Source organism: Oncorhynchus tshawytscha, unplaced genomic scaffold, assembly GCF_018296145.1.
Source record: "Oncorhynchus tshawytscha isolate Ot180627B unplaced genomic scaffold, Otsh_v2.0 Un_contig_4401_pilon_pilon, whole genome shotgun sequence".
Taxonomy (NCBI): Eukaryota; Metazoa; Chordata; class Actinopteri; order Salmoniformes; family Salmonidae; genus Oncorhynchus; species Oncorhynchus tshawytscha.
Genome location: NW_024609094.1, coordinates 46982 through 69000, shown reverse-complemented (window position 1 = coordinate 69000; position 22019 = coordinate 46982). Strand labels below are relative to the sequence as shown.

At 47.1% G+C, this 22019-nt stretch overlaps 1 protein-coding gene across 1 annotated transcript in view; it reads right to left on the bottom strand.

Annotated features, from left to right (window-relative positions):
* LOC121844268 (EH domain-binding protein 1-like) overlaps positions 1 to 22019 on the bottom strand; it is a gene marked incomplete at its 3' end in the record, with an annotated part of 102279 nt that overhangs the window by 33943 nt on the left and 46317 nt on the right. Inside the window, exon 2 of the mRNA XM_042314191.1 lies at positions 12967 to 13148. Coding sequence (XP_042170125.1) covers positions 12967 to 13100 — 134 coding nt within the window. The remainder of the gene's footprint in view (positions 1 to 12966; positions 13149 to 22019) is intronic.

The following is a 22019-nucleotide window of genomic DNA, read 5'->3' as shown; positions in this document are numbered from 1 at the left end:
ACACTGAGACTGGTATTACATACTGAGACTGGTATTACATACTGAGACTGGTATTACATACTGAGACTGGTATTACATACCGAGACTGGTATTACACACTGAGACTGGTATTACACTGAGACTGGTATTATACTGAGACTGGTATTACACTGAGACTGGTATTACACTGAGACTGGTATTATACTGAGACTGGTATTATACTGAGACTGGTAGAGACTGGTATTACATACTGAGACTGGTATTACATACACGAGACTGGTATTACACACTGAGACTGGTATTACACTGAGACTGGTAGAGACTGGTATTATACTGAGACTGGTATTATACTGAGACTGGTATTATACTGAGACTGGTATTATACACTGAGACTGGTATTATACACTGAGACTGGTATTACACACTGAGACTGGTATTACACTGAGACTGGTATTATACTGAGACTGGTATTACACACTGAGACTGGTATTATACTGAGACTGGTATTACACTGAGACTGGTATTACACACTGAGACTGGTATTACACACTGAGACTGGTATTACACTGAGACTGGTATTACACTGAGACTGGTATTACACTGAGACTGGTATTACACACTGAGACTGGTATTACACACTGAGACTGGTATTATACACTGAGACTGGTATTACACACTGAGACTGGCATTACACTGAGACTGGCATTACACTGAGACTGGTATTACACTGAGACTGGTATTACACACTGAGACTGGTATTATACACTGAGACTGGTATTACACTGAGACTGGCATTACACACTGAGACTGGTATTACATACTGAGACTAGTATTACACACTGAGACTGGTATTACACACTGAGACTGGTATTATACACTGAGACTGGTATTACACTGAGACTGGTATTACACACTGAGACTGGTATTACACACTGAGACTGGTATTACACACTGAGACTGGTATTACACACTGAGACTGGTATTACACTGAGACTGGTATTACACACTGAGACTGGTATTACACACTGAGACTGGTATTATACACTGAGACTGGTATTACACACTGAGACTGGTATTACACACTGAGACGGGTATTATACTGAGACTGGTATTATACTGAGACTGGTATTATACACTGAGACTGGTATTATACTGAGACTGGTATTATACTGAGACTGGTATTATACTGAGACTGGTATTATACACTGAGACTGGTATTACACACTGAGACTGGTATTACACACTGAGACTGGTATTATACACTGAGACTGGTATTATACTGAGACTGGTATTATACTGAGACTGGTATTACACACTGAGACTGGTATTACACTGAGACTGGTATTACACACTGAGACTGGTATTATACTGAGACTGGTATTATACTGAGACTGGTATTATACTGAGACTGGTATTACACACTGAGACTGGTATTACATACTGAGACTGGTATTACACACTGAGACTGGTATTACACACTGAGACTGGTATTACACTGAGACTGGTATTACACTGAGACTGGTATTACACTGAGACTGGTATTACACACTGAGACTGGTATTACACACTGAGACTGGTATTACACACTGAGACTGGTATTACACTGAGACTGGTATTACACTGAGACTGGTATTACACTGAGACTGGTATTACACTGAGACTGGTATTACACTGAGACTGGTATTACACTGAGACTGGTATTATACTGAGACTGGTATTATACTGAGACTGGTATTATACTGAGACTGGTATTATACTGAGACTGGTATTACACACTGAGACTGGTATTACACTGAGACTGGTATTACACTGAGACTGGTATTACACACTGAGACTGGTATTACACACTGAGACTGGTATTACATACTGAGACTGGTATTATACTGAGACTGGTATTACACTGAGACTGGTATTATACTGAGACTGGTATTACACTGAGACTGGTATTATACTGAGACTGGTATTATACTGAGACTGGTATTACATACTGAGACTGGTATTACATACTGAGACTGGTATTACATACCGAGACTGGTATTACACACCGAGACTGGTATTACACACCGAGACTGGTATTACACTGAGACTGGTATTATACTGAGACTGGTATTACACTGAGACTGGTATTACACTGAGACTGGTATTATACTGAGACTGGTATTATACTGAGACTGGTATTACATACTGAGACTGGTATTACATACTGAGACTGGTATTACATACTGAGACTGGTATTACACTGAGACTGGTATTACACACTGAGACTGGTATTACACTGAGACTGGTATTACACTGAGACTGGTATTACACTGAGACTGGTATTACACTGAGACTGGTATTACACACTGAGACTGGTATTACACACTGAGACTGGTATTACACACTGAGACTGGTATTACACACTGAGACTGGTATTATACTGAGACTGGTATTACACTGAGACTGGTATTACACACTGAGACTGGTATTACACACTGAGACTGGTATTACACACTGAGACTGGTATTACACACTGAGACTGGTATTACACTGAGACTGGTATTACACACTGAGACTGGTATTACACACTGAGACTGGTATTACACACTGAGACTGGTATTACACACTGAGACTGGTATTACACACTGAGACTGGTATTATACACTGAGACTGGTATTACACTGAGACTGGTATTACACTGAGACTGGTATTACATACTGAGACTGGTATTACACACTGAGACTGGTATTATACACTGAGACTGGTATTACACACTGAGACTGGTATTATACTGAGACTGGTATTATACTGAGACTGGTATTACACACTGAAACTGGTATTACACTGAGACTGGTATTACACACTGAGACTGGTATTACACTGAGACTGGTATTATACTGAGACTGGTATTACACACTGAAACTGGTATTATACTGAGACTGGTATTACACTGAGACTGGTATTATACACTGAGACTGGTATTATACACTGAGACTGGTATTACATACTGAAACTGGTATTACACTGAGACTGGTATTACACACTGAGACTGGTATTACACTGAGACTGGTATTACACACTGAGACTGGTATTACACACTGAGACTGGTATTACACACTGAGACTGGTATTACACTGAGACTGGTATTACACTGAGACTGGTATTACACTGAGACTGGTATTACACTGAGACTGGTATTACACACTGAGACTGGTATTACACACTGAGACTGGTATTACACACTGAGACTAGTATTACACACTGAGACTGGTATTACACACTGAGACTGGTATTATACTGAGACTGGTATTACACTGAGACTGGTATTACACACTGAGACTGGTATTACACACTGAGACTGGTATTACACACTGAGACTGGTATTACACTGAGACTGGTATTACACACTGAGACTGGTATTACACACTGAGACTGGTATTACACACTGAGACTGGTATTACACACTGAGACTGGTATTACACACTGAGACTGGTATTACACACTGAGACTGGTATTATACACTGAGACTGGTATTATACTGAGACTGGTATTACACACTGAGACTGGTATTACACTGAGACTGGTATTACACACTGAGACTGGTATTACACACTGAGACTGGTATTACACACTGAGACTGGTATTACACACTGAGACTGGTATTACACACTGAGACTGGTATTATACACTGAGACTGGTATTATACTGAGACTGGTATTATACTGAGACTGGTATTATACTGAGACTGGTATTATACACTGAGACTGGTATTACACACTGAGACTGGTATTACACACTGAGACTGGTATTATACTGAGACTGGTATTATACTGAGACTGGTATTATACTGAGACTGGTATTACACACTGAGACTGGTATTATACACTGAGACTGGTATTACACACTGAGACTGGTATTACACTGAGACTGGTATTATACTGAGACTGGTATTATACTGAGACTGGTATTACACTGAGACTGGTATTACACACTGAGACTGGTATTACACACTGAGACTGGTATTACACACTGAGACTGGTATTACACTGAGACTGGTATTACACTGAGACTGACTGGACTGGTATTACACTGAGACTGGTATTACACACTGAGACTGGTATTACACACTGAGACTGGTATTACACACTGAGACTGGTATTACACTGAGACTGGTATTACACTGAGACTGGTATTACACTGAGACTGGTAGACTGGTGGTATTACACTGAGACTGGTATTACACTGAGACTGGTATTATACTGAGACTGGTATTACACTGAGACTGGTATTACATACTGAGACTGGTATTACATACCGAGACTGGTATTACATACCGAGACTGGTATTACATACTGGTATTACATACTGAGACTGGTATTACACTGAGACTGGTATTATACTGAGACTGGTATTACACTGAGACTGGTATTATACTGAGACTGGTATTATACTGAGACTGGTATTACATACTGAGACTGGTATTACATACTGAGACTGGTATTACACTGAGACTGGTATTACACTGAGACTGGTATTACACTGAGACTGGTATTATACTGAGACTGGTATTGACTGAGACTGGTATTATACACTGAGACTGGTATTACACTGAGACTGGTATTACATACTGAGACTGGTATTATACTGAGACTGGTATTACATACTGAGACTGGTATTACATACTGAGACTGGTATTACATACTGAGACTGGTATTACACTGAGACTGGTATTATACTGAGACTGGTATTACATACTGAGACTGGTATTATACTGAGACTGGTATTACATACTGAGACTGGTATTATACTGAGACTGGTATTACACTGAGACTGGTATTATACTGAGACTGGTATTATACTGAGACTGGTATTATACTGAGACTGGTATTACATACTGAGACTGGTATTACATACTGAGACTGGTATTACATACTGAGACTGGTATTACACTGAGACTGGTATTATACTGAGACTGGTATTACACTGAGACTGGTATTACACACTGAGACTGGTATTATACACTGAGACTGGTATTACATACTGAGACTGGTATTACACACTGAGACTGGTATTATACACTGAGACTGGTATTATACTGAGACTGGTATTATACTGAGACTGGTATTACACTGAGACTGGTATACATACTGAGACTGGTATTACTTACTGAGACTGGTATTATACTGAGACTGGTATTACACACTGAGACTGGTATTATACACTGAGACTGGTATTACATACTGAGACTGGTATTACACACTGAGACTGGTATTACATACTGAGACTGGTATTACACACCGAGACTGGTATTATACTGAGACTGGTATTACACTGAGACTGGTATTATACACTGAGACTGGTATTATACACTGAGACTGGTATTACACACTGAGACTGGTATTACACTGAGACTGGTATTACACTGAGACTGGTATTACACTGAGACTGGTATTATACTGAGACTGGTATTACACTGAGACTGGTATTACACACTGAGACTGGTATTATACACTGAGACTGGTATTACATACTGAGACTGGTATTACACACTGAGACTGGTATTACATACTGAGACTGGTATTACACACTGAGACTGGTATTACATACTGAGACTGGTATTATACTGAGACTGGTATTACACTGAGACTGGTATTACACTGAGACTGGTATTACACTGAGACTGGTATTATACTGAGACTGGTATTACACACTGAGACTGGTATTATACACTGAGACTGGTATTACATACTGAGACTGGTATTACACACTGAGACTGGTATTACATACTGAGACTGGTATTACACTGAGACTGGTATTATACTGAGACTGGTATTACACTGAGACTGGTATTATACACTGAGACTGGTATTATACACTGAGACTGGTATTACACACTGAGACTGGTATTACACTGAGACTGGTATTACACTGAGACTGGTATTACACTGAGACTGGTATTATACTGAGACTGGTATTACACTGAGACTGGTATTACACACTGAGACTGGTATTATACACTGAGACTGGTATTACATACTGAGACTGGTATTACACACTGAGACTGGTATTACATACTGAGACTGGTATTACACACTGAGACTGGTATTACATACTGAGACTGGTATTATACTGAGACTGGTATTACACACCAAGACTGGTATTATACTGAGACTGGTATTACACACTGAGACTGGTATTACACTGAGACTGGTATTACACTGAGACTGGTATTATACTGAGACTGGTATTACACACCAAGACTGGTATTATACTGAGACTGGTATTACACACTGAGACTGGTATTATACTGAGACTGGTATTACATACTGAGACTGGTATTACATACTGAGACTGGTATTACTTACTGAGACTGGTATTATACTGAGACTGGTATTACATACTGAGACTGGTATTATACTGAGACTGGTATTACACTGAGACTGGTATTATACTGAGACTGGTATTACACTGAGACTGGTATTATACTGAGACTGGTATTACATACTGAGACTGGTATTATACTGAGACTGGTATTATACACTGAGACTGGTATTATACTGAGACTGGTATTATACTGAGACTGGTATTACACTGAGACTGGTATTATACTGAGACTGGTATTACTACTGAGACTGGTATTACTTACTGAGACTGGTATTATACTGAGACTGGTATTACACACTGAGACTGGTATTATACACTGAGACTGGTATTAGATACTGAGACTGGTATTACACACCGAGACTGGTATTATACTGAGACTGGTATTACACTGAGACTGGTATTATACACTGAGACTGGTATTATACTGAGACTGGTATTATACTGAGACTGGTATTATACTGAGACTGGTATTATACTGAGACTGGTATTACATACTGAGACTGGTATTACACACTGAGACTGGTATTACACACTGAGACTGGTATTATACTGAGACTGGTATTACACTGAGACTGGTATTATACACTGAGACTGGTATTACACTGAGACTGGTATTACACACTGAGACTGGTATTATACTGAGACTGGTATTACACTGAGACTGGTATTACACTGAGACTGGTATTATACTGAGACTGGTATTACACTGAGACTGGTATTATACTGAGACTAGTATTATACTGAGACTGGTATTACACACTGAGACTGGTATTACACACTGAGACTGGTATTACACACTGAGACTGGTATTATACTGAGACTGGTATTACACTGAGACTGGTATTATACACTGAGACTGGTATTATACTGAGACTGGTATTACACACTGAGACTGGTATTACACACTGAAACTGGTATTACACACTGAGACTGGTATTATACTGAGACTGGTATTATACTGAGACTGGTATTATACTGAGACTGGTATTATACTGAGACTGGTATTATACTGAGACTGATATTACACACTGAAACTGGTATTATACACTGAGACTGGTATTACACACTGAGACTGGTATTACACACTGAGACTGGTATTATACACTGAGACTGGTATTATACTGAGACTGGTATTATACTGAGACTGGTATTATACACTGAGACTGGTATTATACTGAGACTGGTATTACACACTGAGACTGGTATTATACTGAGACTGGTATTACACACTGAGACTGGTATTACACACTGAGACTGGTATTACACACTGAGACTGGTATTACACACTGAGACTGGTATTATACTGAGACTGGTATTATACTGAGACTGGTATTACACTGAGACTGGTATTACACACTGAGACTGGTATTATACTGAGACTGGTATTATACACTGAGACTGGTATTATACTGAGACTGGTATTACACACTGAGACTGGTATTATACTGAGACTGGTATTACACACTGAGACTGGTATTACACACTGAGACTGGTATTATACTGAGACTGGTATTACACACTGAGACTGGTATTACACACTGAGACTGGTATTACACACTGAGACTGGTATTACACACTGAAACTGGTATTACACTGAGACTGGTATTATACACTGAGACTGGTATTACACACTGAGACTGGCATTACACTGAGACTGGCATTACACTGGTATTGGGAGAACTGGTATTACACTGGGAGGGTGAGAACAACAGAAGAGAGGGAGAGAGAGAGAGGAGGGGGAGAACAACAGAAGAGAGGGAGAGAGAGAGAGGAGGAGGAGAACAACAGAAGAGGGGAGAGAGAGAGGGAGGGGAGAACAACAGAAGAGAGGGAGAGAGAGAGAGGAGGAGGAGAACAACAGAAGAGAGGGAGAGAGAGAGGGAGGGGAGAACAACAGAAGAGGGAGAGAGAGAGGAGGGGAGAACAACAGAAGAGGGAGAGAGAGAGGAGGGGGAGAACAACAGAAGAGGGAGAGAGAGAGAGGAGGGGAGAACAACAGAAGAGGGAGAGAGAGAGGAGGGGGAGAACAACAGAAGAGGGAGAGAGAGAGGAGGGGGAGAACAACAGAAGAGAGGGAGAGAGAGAGGAGGGGGAGAACAACAGAAGAGGGAGAGAGAGAGGAGGGGAGAACAACAGAAGAGAGGGAGAGAGAGAGGAGGGGGGGAACAACAGAAGAGAGGGAGAGAGAGGAGGGGGAAACAACAGAAGAGAGGGAGAGAGAGGGGGGGGGAACAACAGAAGAGAGGGAGAGAGAGAGAGGAGGGGAGAACAACAGAAGAGAGGGAGAGAGAGAGAGGGGAGAGACAGAACAACAGAAGAGAGGGAGAGAGAGAGGAGGGGGAAACAACAGAAGAGAGGGAGAGAGAGAGGAGGGGGAACAACAGAAGAGAGGGAGAGAGAGAGGGAGGGGAGAACAACAGAAGAGGGAGAGAGAGAGAGAGAGGAGGAGTGAGAACAACAGAAGAGGGAGAGAGAGGAGGGGGAACAACAGAAGAGAGGGAGAGAGAGAGGGAGGAGAGAACAACAGAAGAGGGAGAGAGAGAGAGAGGAGGGTGAGAACAACAGAAGAGGGAGAGAGAGGAGGGGGAGAACAACAGAAGAGAGGGAGAGAGAGAGGAGGGGGAACAACAGAAGAGAGGGAGAGAGAGAGAGGAGGGGGAGAACAACAGAAGAGGGAGAGAGAGAGAGAGGAGGAGAACAACAGAAGAGGGAGAGAGAGGAGGGGGAACAACAGAAGAGAGGGAGAGAGAGAGGAGGGGGGGAACAACAGAAGAGAGGGAGAGAGAGAGAGGAGGGGGAGAACAACAGAAGAGGGAGAGAGAGAGAGAGGAGGGTGAGAACAACAGAAGAGGGAGAGAGAGAGGAGGGGGAAACAACAGAAGAGAGGGAGAGAGAGAGGAGGAGGAGAACAACAGAAGAGGGAGAGAGAGGAGGGGGGAACAACAGAAGAGAGGGAGAGAGAGGAGGGGGAACAACAGAAGAGAGGGAGAGAGAGGAGGGGGAACAACAGAAGAGAGGGAGAGAGAGAGGGAGGGTGAGAACAACAGAAGAGAGGGAGAGAGAGAGAGGAGGGGAGAACAACAGAAGAGAGGGAGAGAGAGAGGGGGAGAACAACAGAAGAGAGGGAGAGAGAGAGGAGGGGGAGAACAACAGAAGAGAGGGAGAGAGAGAGAGAGAGAGGAGGGGGAGAACAACAGAAGAGAGGGGAGAGAGAGAGGAGGGGGAGAACAACAGAAGAGAGGGAGAGAGAGAGGAGGGTGAGAACAACAGAAGAGGGAGAGAGAGGAGGGGGAACAACAGAAGAGAGGGAGAGAGAGGAGGGGGGAACAACAGAAGAGAGGGAGAGAGAGAGAGAGGAGGGTGAGAACAACAGAAGAGGGAGAGAGAGGAGGGGGAACAACAGAAGAGAGGAGGGAGAGAGAGGAGGGGGAACAACAGAAGAGAGGGAGAGAGAGGAGGGGGAACAACAGAAGAGAGGGAGAGAGAGAGACGAGGAGGAGAACAACAAAAGAGGGAGAGAGAGAGGAGGGGGAGAACAACAGAAGAGAGGGAGAGAGAGAGAGGAGGGGGAGAACAACAGAAGAGAGGGAGAGAGAGAGGAGGGGAGAACAACAGAAGAGAGGGAGAGAGAGAGGAGGGGGAGAACAACAGAAGAGAGGGAGAGAGAGAGGAGGGGGAACAACAGAAGAGAGGGAGAGAGAGAGAGAGGAGGGGGGGAACAACAGAAGAGAGGGAGAGAGAGAGAGGAGGGTGAGAACAACAGAAGAGGGAGAGAGAGAGAGGAGGGGGTGAGAACAACAGAAGAGAGGGGGAGAGAGAGGAGGGGGAGAACAACAGAAGAGGGAGAGAGAGAGGAGGGGGAGAACAACAGAAGAGGGAGAGAGAGGAGGGGGGGAGAACAACAGAAGAGGGAGAGAGAGAGAGGGGGAACAACAGAAGAGGGAGAGAGAGGAGGGGGGAACAACAGAAGAGGGAGAGAGAGGAGGGGGAACAACAGAAGAGAGGGAGAGAGAGAGGAGGGGGAGAACAACAGAAGAGAGGGGGAGAGAGGAGGGGGGGAACAACAGAAGAGAGGGAGAGAGAGAGAGAGAGGGTGAGAACAACAGAAGAGGGAGAGAGAGAGAGAGGAGGGGGGAACAACAGAAGAGAGGGAGAGAGAGGAGGGGGAGAACAACAGAAGAGAGGGGGAGAGAGAGGGGGGGAAACAACAGGAAGAGAGGGAGAGAGAGAGAGGGAGGGGAGAACAACAGAAGAGGGAGAGAGAGGAGGGGGGGAACAACAGAAGAGAGGGAGAGAGAGAGAGGAGGGGGAGAACAACAGAAGAGGGAGAGAGAGAGGAGGGGAACAACAGAAGAGAGGGAGAGAGAGAGGAGGGGGAGAACAACAGAAGAGAGGGAGAGAGAGGAGGAGGAGAACAACAGAAGAGGGAGAGAGAGAGGAGGAGGAGAACAACAGAAGAGGGAGAGAGAGAGAGAGGAGGGGGAGAACAACAGAAGAGGGAGAGAGAGAGAGAGGAGGGGGAAACAACAGAAGAGAGGGAGAGAGAGAGAGGAGGGTGAGAACAACAGAAGAGAGGGAGAGAGAGAGAGGAGGGGAGAACAACAGAAGAGAGGGAGAGAGAGAGAGGGGGGGAGAACAACAGAAGAGAGGGGGAGAGAGAGGAGGGGGAACAACAGAAGAGAGGGAGAGAGAGAGAGAGGAGGGTGAGAACAACAGAAGAGAGGGGGAGAGAGAGAGAGAGAGGAGGGGAGAACAACAGAAGAGAGGGGGAGAGAGAGAGGAGGGGAGAACAACAGAAGAGAGGGAGAGAGAGAGAGAGGAGGGGGAGAACAACAGAAGAGAGGGAGAGAGAGAGAGAGGGGGAGAGAGAGAGGGGGAGGGGGAACAACAGAAGAGAGGGAGAGAGAGAGGAGGGGGAGAACAACAGAAGAGAGGGAGAGAGAGAGAGGGGGAGAACAACAGAAGAGAGGGGGAGAGAGAGGAGGGGGGAACAACAGAAGAGGGAGAGAGAGAGAGAGAGAGAGAGAGGAGGGGAGAACAACAGAAGAGAGGGAGAGAGAGAGGGGGAGGGGGAACAACAGAAGAGGGAGAGAGAGAGAGGGAGGGGGAACAACAGAAGAGAGGGAGAGAGAGGAGGGGGAAACAACAGAAGAGAGGGAGAGAGAGAGAGGGGGGAGAACAACAGAAGAGGGAGAGAGAGAGAGGAGGGGGAGAACAACAGAAGAGGGAGAGAGAGGAGGGGGGAACAACAGAAGAGGGAGAGAGAGAGAGGAGGGGGAGAACAACAGAAGAGGGAGAGAGAGGAGGGGGAACAACAGAAGAGAGGGAGAGAGAGGAGGGGGGAACAACAGAAGAGAGGGAGAGAGAGGAGGGGGAGAACAACAGAAGGGGGAGAGAGAGAGAGGGAGGAGAACAACAGAAGAGAGGGAGAGAGAGGAGGGTGAGAACAACAGAAGAGAGGGGAGAGAGAGAGAGGGGTGAGAACAACAGAAGAGGGAGAGAGAGAGAGGAGGGTGAGAACAACAGAAGAGAGGGAGAGAGAGAGGAGGGGGAACAACAGAAGAGAGGGAGAGAGAGAGAGGGTGAGAACAACAGAAGAGGGAGAGAGAGAGGGGACAACAGAAGAGAGGGAGAGAGAGAGGAGGGTGAGAACAACAGAAGAGGGAGAGAGAGAGAGGAGGGGGAGAACAACAGAAGAGGGAGAGAGAGAGGAGGGTGAGAACAACAGAAGAGAGGGAGAGAGAGGAGGAGGAGAACAACAGAAGAGAGGGAGAGAGAGAGGAGGGGGAGAACAACAGAAGAGGGGGAGAGAGAGGAGGAGGAGAACAACAGAAGAGAGGGAGAGAGAGAGGAGGGGAGAACAACAGAAGAGAGGGAGAGAGAGAGGGGGAGAGAGAGGAGGGGGAGAACAACAGAAGAGAGGGGGAGAGAGAGGAGGGGGAGAACAACAGAAGAGGGAGAGAGAGAGGAGGAGGAGAACAACAGAAGAGAGGGAGAGAGAGAGAGGAGGAGGAGAACAACAGAAGAGAGGGAGAGAGAGGAGGGGGAGAGAGAGGAGGGGAGAACAACAGAAGAGAGGGGAGAGAGAGAGGAGGGGAGAACAACAGAAGAGAGGGAGAGAGAGGAGGGAGAGAGAGAGGAGGGGAGAACAACAGAAGAGAGGGAGAGAGAGAGGAGGGGGAGAACAACAGAAGAGAGGGAGAGAGAGAGGAGGAGGAGAACAACAGAAGAGAGGGAGAGAGAGAGGAGGAGGAGAACAACAGAAGAGAGAGAGAGAGAGAGGAGGGGGAGAACAACAGAAGAGAGGGAGAGAGAGGAGGGGGAGAACAACAGAAGAGAGGGAGAGAGAGAGAGGGGGAGAACAGAAGAGGAAGTAGGAAGACAGAAAAAGGAAACAACAGATAGGAACTGATATGGAAGAAAGAGAAGAAGACCAGAGTAGTAAAAGACGAGTTCAAGGAGGATAGATGTTTAGGGGCTAGATTTGGGGTGGGGGTTGACTTTGTGAAGGGAGCATATTTACGTGGCTTTGCCGTGTGTGTGTGTGTGTGTGTGTGTGTGTGTGTGTGTGTGTGTGTGTGTGTGTGTGTGTGTGTGTGTGTGTGTGTGTGTGTGTGGACTTACGTGGCCTTGCCCTCACGGAGGAAGATGCAGGAGAGGGAGAACTGTAGCGTGGCAGACACCACCTTCTTGGAGAGGGGCTTGAACTTGAGCTTGACGTCAGTCTGTGTGGGCATGGGGCTGGCATACTGCTTCATGTTGATGCTGCTGCTAGCCAGAGCCTTTCTACGACCTGAAGGAGACTCCTGAGAGATGGAGGGAGGGAGGGGAGGGAAGGAGGGGAGGGAGGGTAGGGAAAGAGGGTAGGGAGGGATGGAAAGAGGGAAAGAGGGGAGGGAGGGATAAATTCTTGTTAAAATCTGGTGGATAGATTGAAGGTGTTTTCGGCTGATGGAATGTCTAATAAAGGAATAATATTCTATTCTGTCACCATCCCTCTACTTCCCACAGCCTCTTCCCAGTGGCACCACATCTGAAACCATTAGACAGCTGGAGAGAATAATGGCATAAAGGCCCATTAGTACAACTACCATACCAATCCAAACCTGTTCTGATCTTCCAAAGTGCGTCCAGGTAGGAGCTAGGGGCCGATATGGAACTGGGCCCATGTCACCACAACCCTGGTAAAAGGCATCATGGGAATGGAACTAGAGAAGACCGATGTTGTGTGTTGTTCGCTGTTCACACAACACATGGAAATAAATCATGAAATGTCGTAGAGGGGTGGGGGTGACAACTTGGAAGTGAAAAATAGGCCAGCAGCTGATAGGCCAGAAGCTAACAGGCCAGCAGCTGATAGGCCAGAAGCTAACAGGCCAGCAGCTGATAGGCCAGAAGCTAAAAGGCCAGCAGCTGATAGGCCAGAAGCTAACAGGCCAGCAGCTGATAGGCCAGAAGCTAACAGGCCAGCAGCTGATAGGCCAGCAGCTAAAAGGCCAGCAGCTGATAGGCCAGAAGCTAAAAGGCCAGAAGCTGATAGGCCAGAAGCTAAAAGGCCAGCAGCTGATAGGCCAGAAGCTAAAAGGCCAGCAGCTGGAACACCATTATTTTGGTCTTACTGAGATTTACTGTCAGGGCCCAACACCACTTTCCATCAGTTTGTATAGCAGACCCTCATGCCAAATTGAGTCGAAGGCTTTTTGAAATCAACAAAGCATGAGAAGACTTTGCCTTTGACTTTGCCTCTCTATCTCACTGTCTGTCTCTCTTTAGTCTCTCTCCATCTCTCTCTCCATCTCCATCTCACTGTCTCTCTTCATCTCTCTCTCCATCTCACTGTGTCTCTATTCATCTCTCTCTCTCACTGTCTGTCTCTCTTCTCAAACATCTCACTGTCTGTCTCTCTCCATCTCTATCTCACTGTGTCTCTCTTCATCTCTCTCTCTCTCTCCATCTCACTGTCTCTCTTCATCTCTCTCTCCATCTCACAGTCTGTCTCTCTCCATCTCACTGTCTCTCTTTAGTCTCTCTCCATCTCACTGTGTCTCTCTTCATCTCTCTCTCTCCATCTCACTGTGTCTCTCTCCATCTCACTGTGACTCTCTTCATCTCTCTCTCTCCATCTCACTGTGTCTCTCTTCATCTCTCCATCTCACTGTGTCTCTCTTCATCTCTCTCTCTCCATCTCACTGTGTCTCTCTTCATCTCTCCATCTCACTGTGTCTCTCTTCATCTCTCTCTGTCCATCTCACTGTGTCTCTCTTCATCTCTCTCTCTCCATCTCACTGTCTGTCTCTCTCCATCTCACTGTCTGTGTCTCTCCATCTCACTGTCTGTCTCTCTTCATCTCTCTCTCTCCATCTCACTGTCTGTCTCTCTCCATCTCTCTCTCTCCATCTCACTGTGTCTCTCTTCATCTCTCTCTCTCCATCTCACTGTGTCTCTCTCCATCTCTCTCTCTCTATCTCACTGTGTCTCTCTTCATCTCTCTCTCTCCATCTCACTGTGTCTCTCTTCATCTCTCTCTCTCTCTCCATCTCACTGTGTCTCTCTTCATCTCTCTCTCTCCATCTCACTGTGTCTCTCTTCATCTCTCTCTCTCCATCTCACTGTGTCTCTCTTCATCTCTCTCTCCATCTCACTGTGTCTCTCTTCATCTCTCTCTCTCTCCATCTCACTGTGTCTCTCTCCATCTCACCGTGTCTCTCTTCATATCTCTCTCTCCATCTCACTGTGTCTCTTCATATCTCTCTCTCCATCTCACTGTGTCTCTCTTCATCTCTCTCTCTCCATCTCACCGTCTCTCTCTATCTCACTGTCTGTCTCTCTCCATCTCACTGTCTGTCTCTCTCCATCTCACTGTCTGTCTCTCTCCATCTCACTGTCTGTCTCTCTTCATCTCTCTCTCTCCATCTCACTGTCTGTCTCTCTGCATCTCTCTCTCTCCATCTCACTGTCTGTCTCTCTGCATCTCTCTCTCTCCATCTCACTGTCTGTCTCTCTCCATTTCACTGTCTGTCTCTCTTCATCTCTCTCTCCATCTCACTGTCTGTCTCTCTCCATCTCACTGTCTGTCTCTCTTCATCTCTCTCCATCTCACTGTCTGTCTCTCTCCATCTCACTGTCTGTCTCTTCATCTCTCATCTATTGATGCGTTCATAACATGTCATGGATGTTATTAAATTGATAGACATACATATTGCTCAGAGAGGGATGAGAGGAGAGCAGAAAAACACATCTACAATTCCAATTGGAACTGAAAAAGCAAAGGAACCACACTGGCAAACCAACATCCCCCAAACACAACCCACTGCACCTTTACTCTACCAGGCCTGCCCACCTCTCCTTCCACCCAGCGCTCCTTCCTGTTTCTCTGCCTTATCCATCCCTCCTGCCCACCTCCTCTCTTCCATCCATCCCTCCTACCCTTCCCCTCTCTCTTCCATCCATCCATCCCTCCTGCCCACCTCCCCCCCTCCCTTCCACCCAGCGCTCCTTCCTGTTTCTCTGCCTTATCTATCCCTCCTGCCCACCTCCCCTCTCCCTTCCATCCATCCCTCCTACCCTCCTCCTCTCCTTCCATCCATCCCTCCTACCCTCCCTTCCATCCCTCCTACCCTCCTCCTCTCCCTTCCATCCATCCCTCCTACCCTCCTCCTCTCTCCCTTCCATCCATCCCTCCTACCCTCCTCCTCTCCCTTCCATCCATCCCTCCTACCCTCCCTTCCATCCATCCCTCCTACCCTCCCTTCCATCCATCCCTCCTACCCTCCTCCTCTCCCTTCCATCCATCCCTCCTACCCTCCTCCTCTCCCTTCCATCCATCCCTCCTACCCTCCCCTCTCCCTTCCATCCATCTCTCCTACCCTCCCTTCCATCCATCCCTCCTACCCTCCTCCTCTCCCTTCCATCCATCCCTCCTACCCTCCTCCTCTCCCTTCCATCCATCCCTCCTACCCTCCCTTCCATCCATCCCTCCTACCCTCCCTTCCATCCATCCCTCCTACCCTCCTCCTCTCCCTTCCATCCATCCCTCCTACCCTCCTCCTCTCCCTTCCATCCATCCCTCCTACCCTCCCCTCTCCCTTCCATCCATCTCTCCTACCCTCCCTTCCATCCATCCCTCCTACCCTCCTCCTCTCCCTTCCATCCATCCCTCCTACCCTCCTCCTCTCCCTTCCATCCATCCCTCCTACCCTCCTCCTCTCCCTTCCATCCATCCCTCCTACCCTTCCCCTCTCTCTTCCATCCATCCCTCCTGCCCACCTCCCCTCTCCCTTCCACCCAGCCATCCTTCCTGTTTCTCTGCCTTATCTATCCCTCCTGCCCACCTCCCCTCTCCCTTCCATCCATCCCCCTGCCCACCTCCTCCTCTCCCTTCCATCCATCCCTCCTACCCTCCTCCTCTCCCTTCCATCCATCCCTCCTACCCTCCTCCTCTCCCTTCCATCCATCCCTCCTACCCTCCCCCTTCCATCCATCCCTCCTACCCTCCCTTCCATCCATCCCCCTGCCCACCTCCTCCTCTCCTTCCATCCATCCCTCCTACCCTCCTCCTCTCCCTTCCATCCATCCCTCCTACCCTCCTCCTCTCCCTTCCATCCATCCCTCCTACCCTCCCTTCCATCCATCCCTCCTACCCTCCTCCTCTCCCTTCCATCCATCCCTCCTACCCTCCTCCTCTCCCTTCCATCCATCCCTCCTACCCTCCCCCTCTCCCTTCCATCCTACCCTTCCCCATCTCACAGGAACGATTAGAAAAAGGCATTCGTCAAGCGACGCAGCCACTTGACATTTGTGTTGACATTTGAGCCTGGTTGAATCGTCCCTGTCTGGAAATACTAGTGCATCATGTCATCCCCCTGAAGAATACTAGAGCCTCAGAAAGCCCCTCTCCTTCCTTATCATCCCCCAGATTAGGCCATCCCCATTATACTGAGCTAATAGTGCATGTAGATACGTTAAGAAGGAATTTCTCCAAATGCATCAAACACTTAAGAAGGGGATTTGGTATAGAACGTCGTCGTACAGGTGCCCTCTCGGAAAGGAAATACTTAAGAATATGTAAATGATTCTGAGGCAGAATAATAATAATGGTTTAACAGACGAGTCGGGAGGAGAACAATAAAAATGATGCTGTTGTCCCCGGATGGCGCTTGTCAATCAGGAAGAGAGAGAGATTAGGGGTCTGAGATGGTGAAAGACACACACAGGTGTGCGCACATGCAAACACACAAGCATGCACGCACAGACACACAATTAGGGGGTCAGAGAGGTTGATGTGTGAAATGAAAGGAGAGGACAAAGTATTTTAATTTATTACAGACAGATATTACAACTATCAATACACTGGCACTCATTGGAGCTGCTGGAATGACTCAATACCTGAGTGGTGTCTGGAGAGAGAGAGACAGAGACAGACAGAGAGAGAGAGACAGAGAGAGAGAGACAGAGAGAGAGAGACAGAGAGAGAGACAGAGAGAGAGACAGAGAGAGAGACAGAGAGAGAGACAGAGAGAGAGACAGAGAGAGAGAAAGAGAGAGAGACAGAGAGAGACAGAGAGACAGAGAGAGAGAGAGACAGAGAGAGAGATAGAGAAAGAGAGAGACAGAGAGACCATTGTAAATACAACCCATATTTATGCTTATTTATTTTATCTTGTGTCCTTTAACCATTTGTACATTGTTAAAAAAACTGTATATATATATATATAATATGACATTTGTAATGTCTTTATTGTTTTGAAACTTCTGCATGTGTAATGTTTACTGTTAATTTCACTTTATATATTCACTTTATATATTATCTACCTCACTTGCTATATTATCTACCTCACTTGCTTTGGCAATGTTAACACATGTTTCCCATGCCAATAAAGCCCTTGAATTGAATTGAGAGAGACAGAGAGAGAACAGAGGAGAGGTCAGAGGGAGGGAGGGAGAGAGAACAGAGGAGAGGTCAGAGGGAGAGAGAACAGAGGAGAGGTCAGAGGGAGAGAGAACAGAGGAGAGGTCAGAGGGAGAGAGGGAGAGAGAACAGAGGAGAGGTCAGAGGGAGAGAGGGAGAGAGAACAGAGGAGAGGTCAGAGGGAGAGAGAACAGAGGAGAGGTCAGAGGGAGAGAGGGAGAGAGAACAGAGGAGAGGTCAGAGGGAGAGAGGGAGAGAGAACAGAGGAGAGGTCAGAGGGAGAGAGAACAGAGGAGAGGTCAGAGGGAGAGAGGGAGAGGTCAGAGGAAGAGAGGGAGAGGTCAGAGGGAGAGAGGGAGAGAGAACAGAGGAGAGGTCAGAGGGAGAGAGGGAGAGAGAACAGAGGAGAGGTCAGAGGGAGAGAGGGAGAGAGAACAGAGGAGAGGTCAGAGGGAGAGAGGGAGAGAGAACAGAGGAGAGGTCAGAGGGAGAGAGAACAGAGGAGAGGTCAGAGGGAGAGAGGGAGAGAGAACAGAGGAGAGGTCAGAGGGAGAGAGAACAGAGGAGAGGTCAGAGGGAGAGAGGGAGAGAGAACAGAGGAGAGGTCAGAGGGAGAGAGGGAGAGAGAACAGAGGAGAGGTCAGAGGTCAGAGGGTGAGAGAACAGAGGAGAGGTCAGAGGGAGAGAGAGAATAATGTACATTTTTTTATTGTTTATTTCACTTTTGTTTATTATCTATTTCACTTGCTTTGACAATGTAAACATGTTTCCCATACCAATAAAGCCCTTCAATTGAAATTGAATTGAGAGAGTGGAGGGGAAGAGGGAGCGAGAGGGAGAGATAGAGGAGAGAGATAGCAGGGGGAGAGGGAGAGAGAAAAAGAGAGAGGGGAGAGAAAGAGAGGGAGAGATAGCAGGGGGAGAGGGAGAGAGAAAAAGAGAGAGGAGAGAGATAGAGGGAGAGAGAAGGGTCTGAGGTGGCTGTATGCTTCCCCCTAGCTGTTAATCTGTGTTACTGCAGCTTCCCACTAAACTACCTCAGACAGATCATGTTGCTTGATAATGTACTGCAGCTTCCCACGAAACTACCTCAGAAAGATCATGTTGCTTGATCCTGTACTACAGCTTCCCACTAAACTACCTCAGACAGACCATGTTGCTTGATCCTGTACTACAGCGTTTCTCAAACTAAGTCCTCAGGACCACAAGGGGAGCAGGTTTTGGTTTTTGCCCCTAACACTACACAGAGTTCTATCAGCATATCGATTGTGCAATCAGGGCTGGTAAAACCCTGGATCATTGTTATTCTAACTTCCGCGAAGCATATAAGGCCCTCCCCCGCCCACCATTCGGAAAAGCTGACCACGACTCCATTTTGTTGCTCCCAGACTATAGACAGAAACTAAAACTGGAAGCTCCCCCGCTCAGGTCTGTCCAACACTGGTACGACCAATCGGTTTCCACGCTTCAAGATTCCTTCGATCACGTGGACTGGGATATGTTCCGCATTGCGGCGAACAACAACATTGATGTATACACTGATTCGGTGAGCGAGGGATGTCGTACCCACAGCGTCTATTAAAACATTCCCCAACCAGAAACCGTTATTTGATGGCAGCATTTGTGCAAAACTGAAAGCGCGAACCACTGCTTTTAATCAGGGCAAGGTGACCAGAAACATGACCGAATACAAACAGTGTAGCTATTCCCTCCGCAAGGCAATCAAACAAGCTAAGCGTCAGTATAAAGACAAAGTAGAGTCGCAATTCAACGGCTCAGACACAAGAGGCATGTGGCAGGGTCTACAGTCAATCACGGATTACAAAAAGAAAACCAGCCCTGTCACGGACCAGGATGTCTTGCTCCCAGACAAACTAAACAACTTCTTTGCTCACTTTGAGGACACTACAGTGCCACTGACACGGCCCGCTACCAAACCCTGCAGACTCTCCTTCACTGCAGCCGATGTGAGTAAAACATTTAAACGTGTTAACTCTCGCAAGGCTGCAGGCCCAGACGGCATCCCCAGCCACGCCCTCAGAGCATGCGCAGACCAGCTGGCTGGTGTGTTTACGGACATATTCAATCAATCCTTATCCCAGTCTGCTGTTCCCACATGCTTCAAGAGGGCTACCATTGTTCCTGTTCCCAAGAAAGCTAAGGTAACTGAGCTAAACGACTACCGCCCTGCAGCACTCACTTCCGTCATCATGAAGTGCTTTGAGAGACTAGTCAAGAACCATATTACCTCCACCCTACCTGACACCCTAGACCCACTCCAATTTGCTTACCGCCCAAATAGGTCCACAGACGACGCAATCGCAACCACACTGCACACTGCACTCACCCATCTGAACAAGAGGAATACCTATGTGAGAATGCTGTTCATCGACTACAGCTCAGCATTTATCACCATAGTACCCTCCAAACTCGTCATCAAGCTCTAGACCCTGGGTCTCGACCCCGCCCTGTGCAACTGGGTCCTGGACTTCCTGACGGGCCACCCTAAGGTGGTGAGGGTAGTTAACAACATCTCCACCCCGCTGATCCTCAACACTGGGGCCCCACAAGGGTGCATTCTGAGCCCTCTCCTGTGCTCCCTGTTCACCCACGACTGCGTGGCCATGCACGCCTCCAACTCAATCATCAAGTTTGCAGACGACACTACAGTGGTAGGCTTGGTTACCAACAACGACAAGACGGCCTACAGGGAGGAGGTGAGGGCCTCCTGGAAAATAACCTCACACTCAACATAACAAAGGAGATGATCGTGGACTTCAGGAAACAGCAGAGGGAGCACCTTCCCTATCCACATCGACGGGACAGTAGTGGAGAGGGTGGAAAGTTTTAGGGTTCCTCGGCGTACACATCACAGACAAACTGAAATGGTCCACCCACACAGACAGCGTCGTTAAGAAGGCGCAGCAGGAGGCTGAAGAAATTCGTCTTGTCACCAAAAACACTAACAAACCTTTACAGATGCTCAATCAAGAGCATCCTGTCGAACTGCTCCGCCCACAACCACAGGGCTCTCCAGAGGGTAGTGAGGTCTGCACAACGCATCACCGGGGGAAAACTACCTGCCCTCCAGGACACCTACAGCACCCGATGTCACAGGAAGGCCAAAAATACCATCAAGGACAACAACCACCCGAGCTACTGCCTGTTCACCCCGTTATCATCCAGAAGGCGAGGTCAGTACAGGTGCATCAAAGCAGGGACCGAGAGACTGAAAAACAGCTTCTATCTCAAGGCCATCAGACTGTTAAATAGCCATCACTAACATTGAGTGGCTGCTGCCAACACACTGACTCAACTCCAGCCACATTAATAATGGAAAAATTGATGTAATAAACGTATCACTAGTCACTTTAAACAATAGTGGGGCCCATAGGGTAGTGTGTAGTGTCTGTTAGGGTAGTGTGTAGTGTATGTTAGTGTAGTGTGTAGTGTCTGTTAGGGTAGTGTGTAGTGTCTGTTAGGGTAGTGTGTAGTGTATGTTAGTGTAGTGTGTAGTGTCTGTTAGGGTAGTGTGTAGTGTCTGTTAGGTAGTGTGTAGTGTCTGTTAGTGTAGTGTGTAGTGTCTGTTAGTGTAGTGTGTAGTGTCTGTTAGGGTAGTGTGTAGTGTCTGTTAGTGTAGTGTGTAGTGTCTGTTAGTGTAGTGTGTAGTGTCTGTTAGTGTAGTGTGTAGTGTATGTTAGTGTAGTGTGTAGTGTCTGTTAGGGTAGTGTGTAGTGTCTGTTAGTGTAGTGTGTAGTGTCTGTTAGTG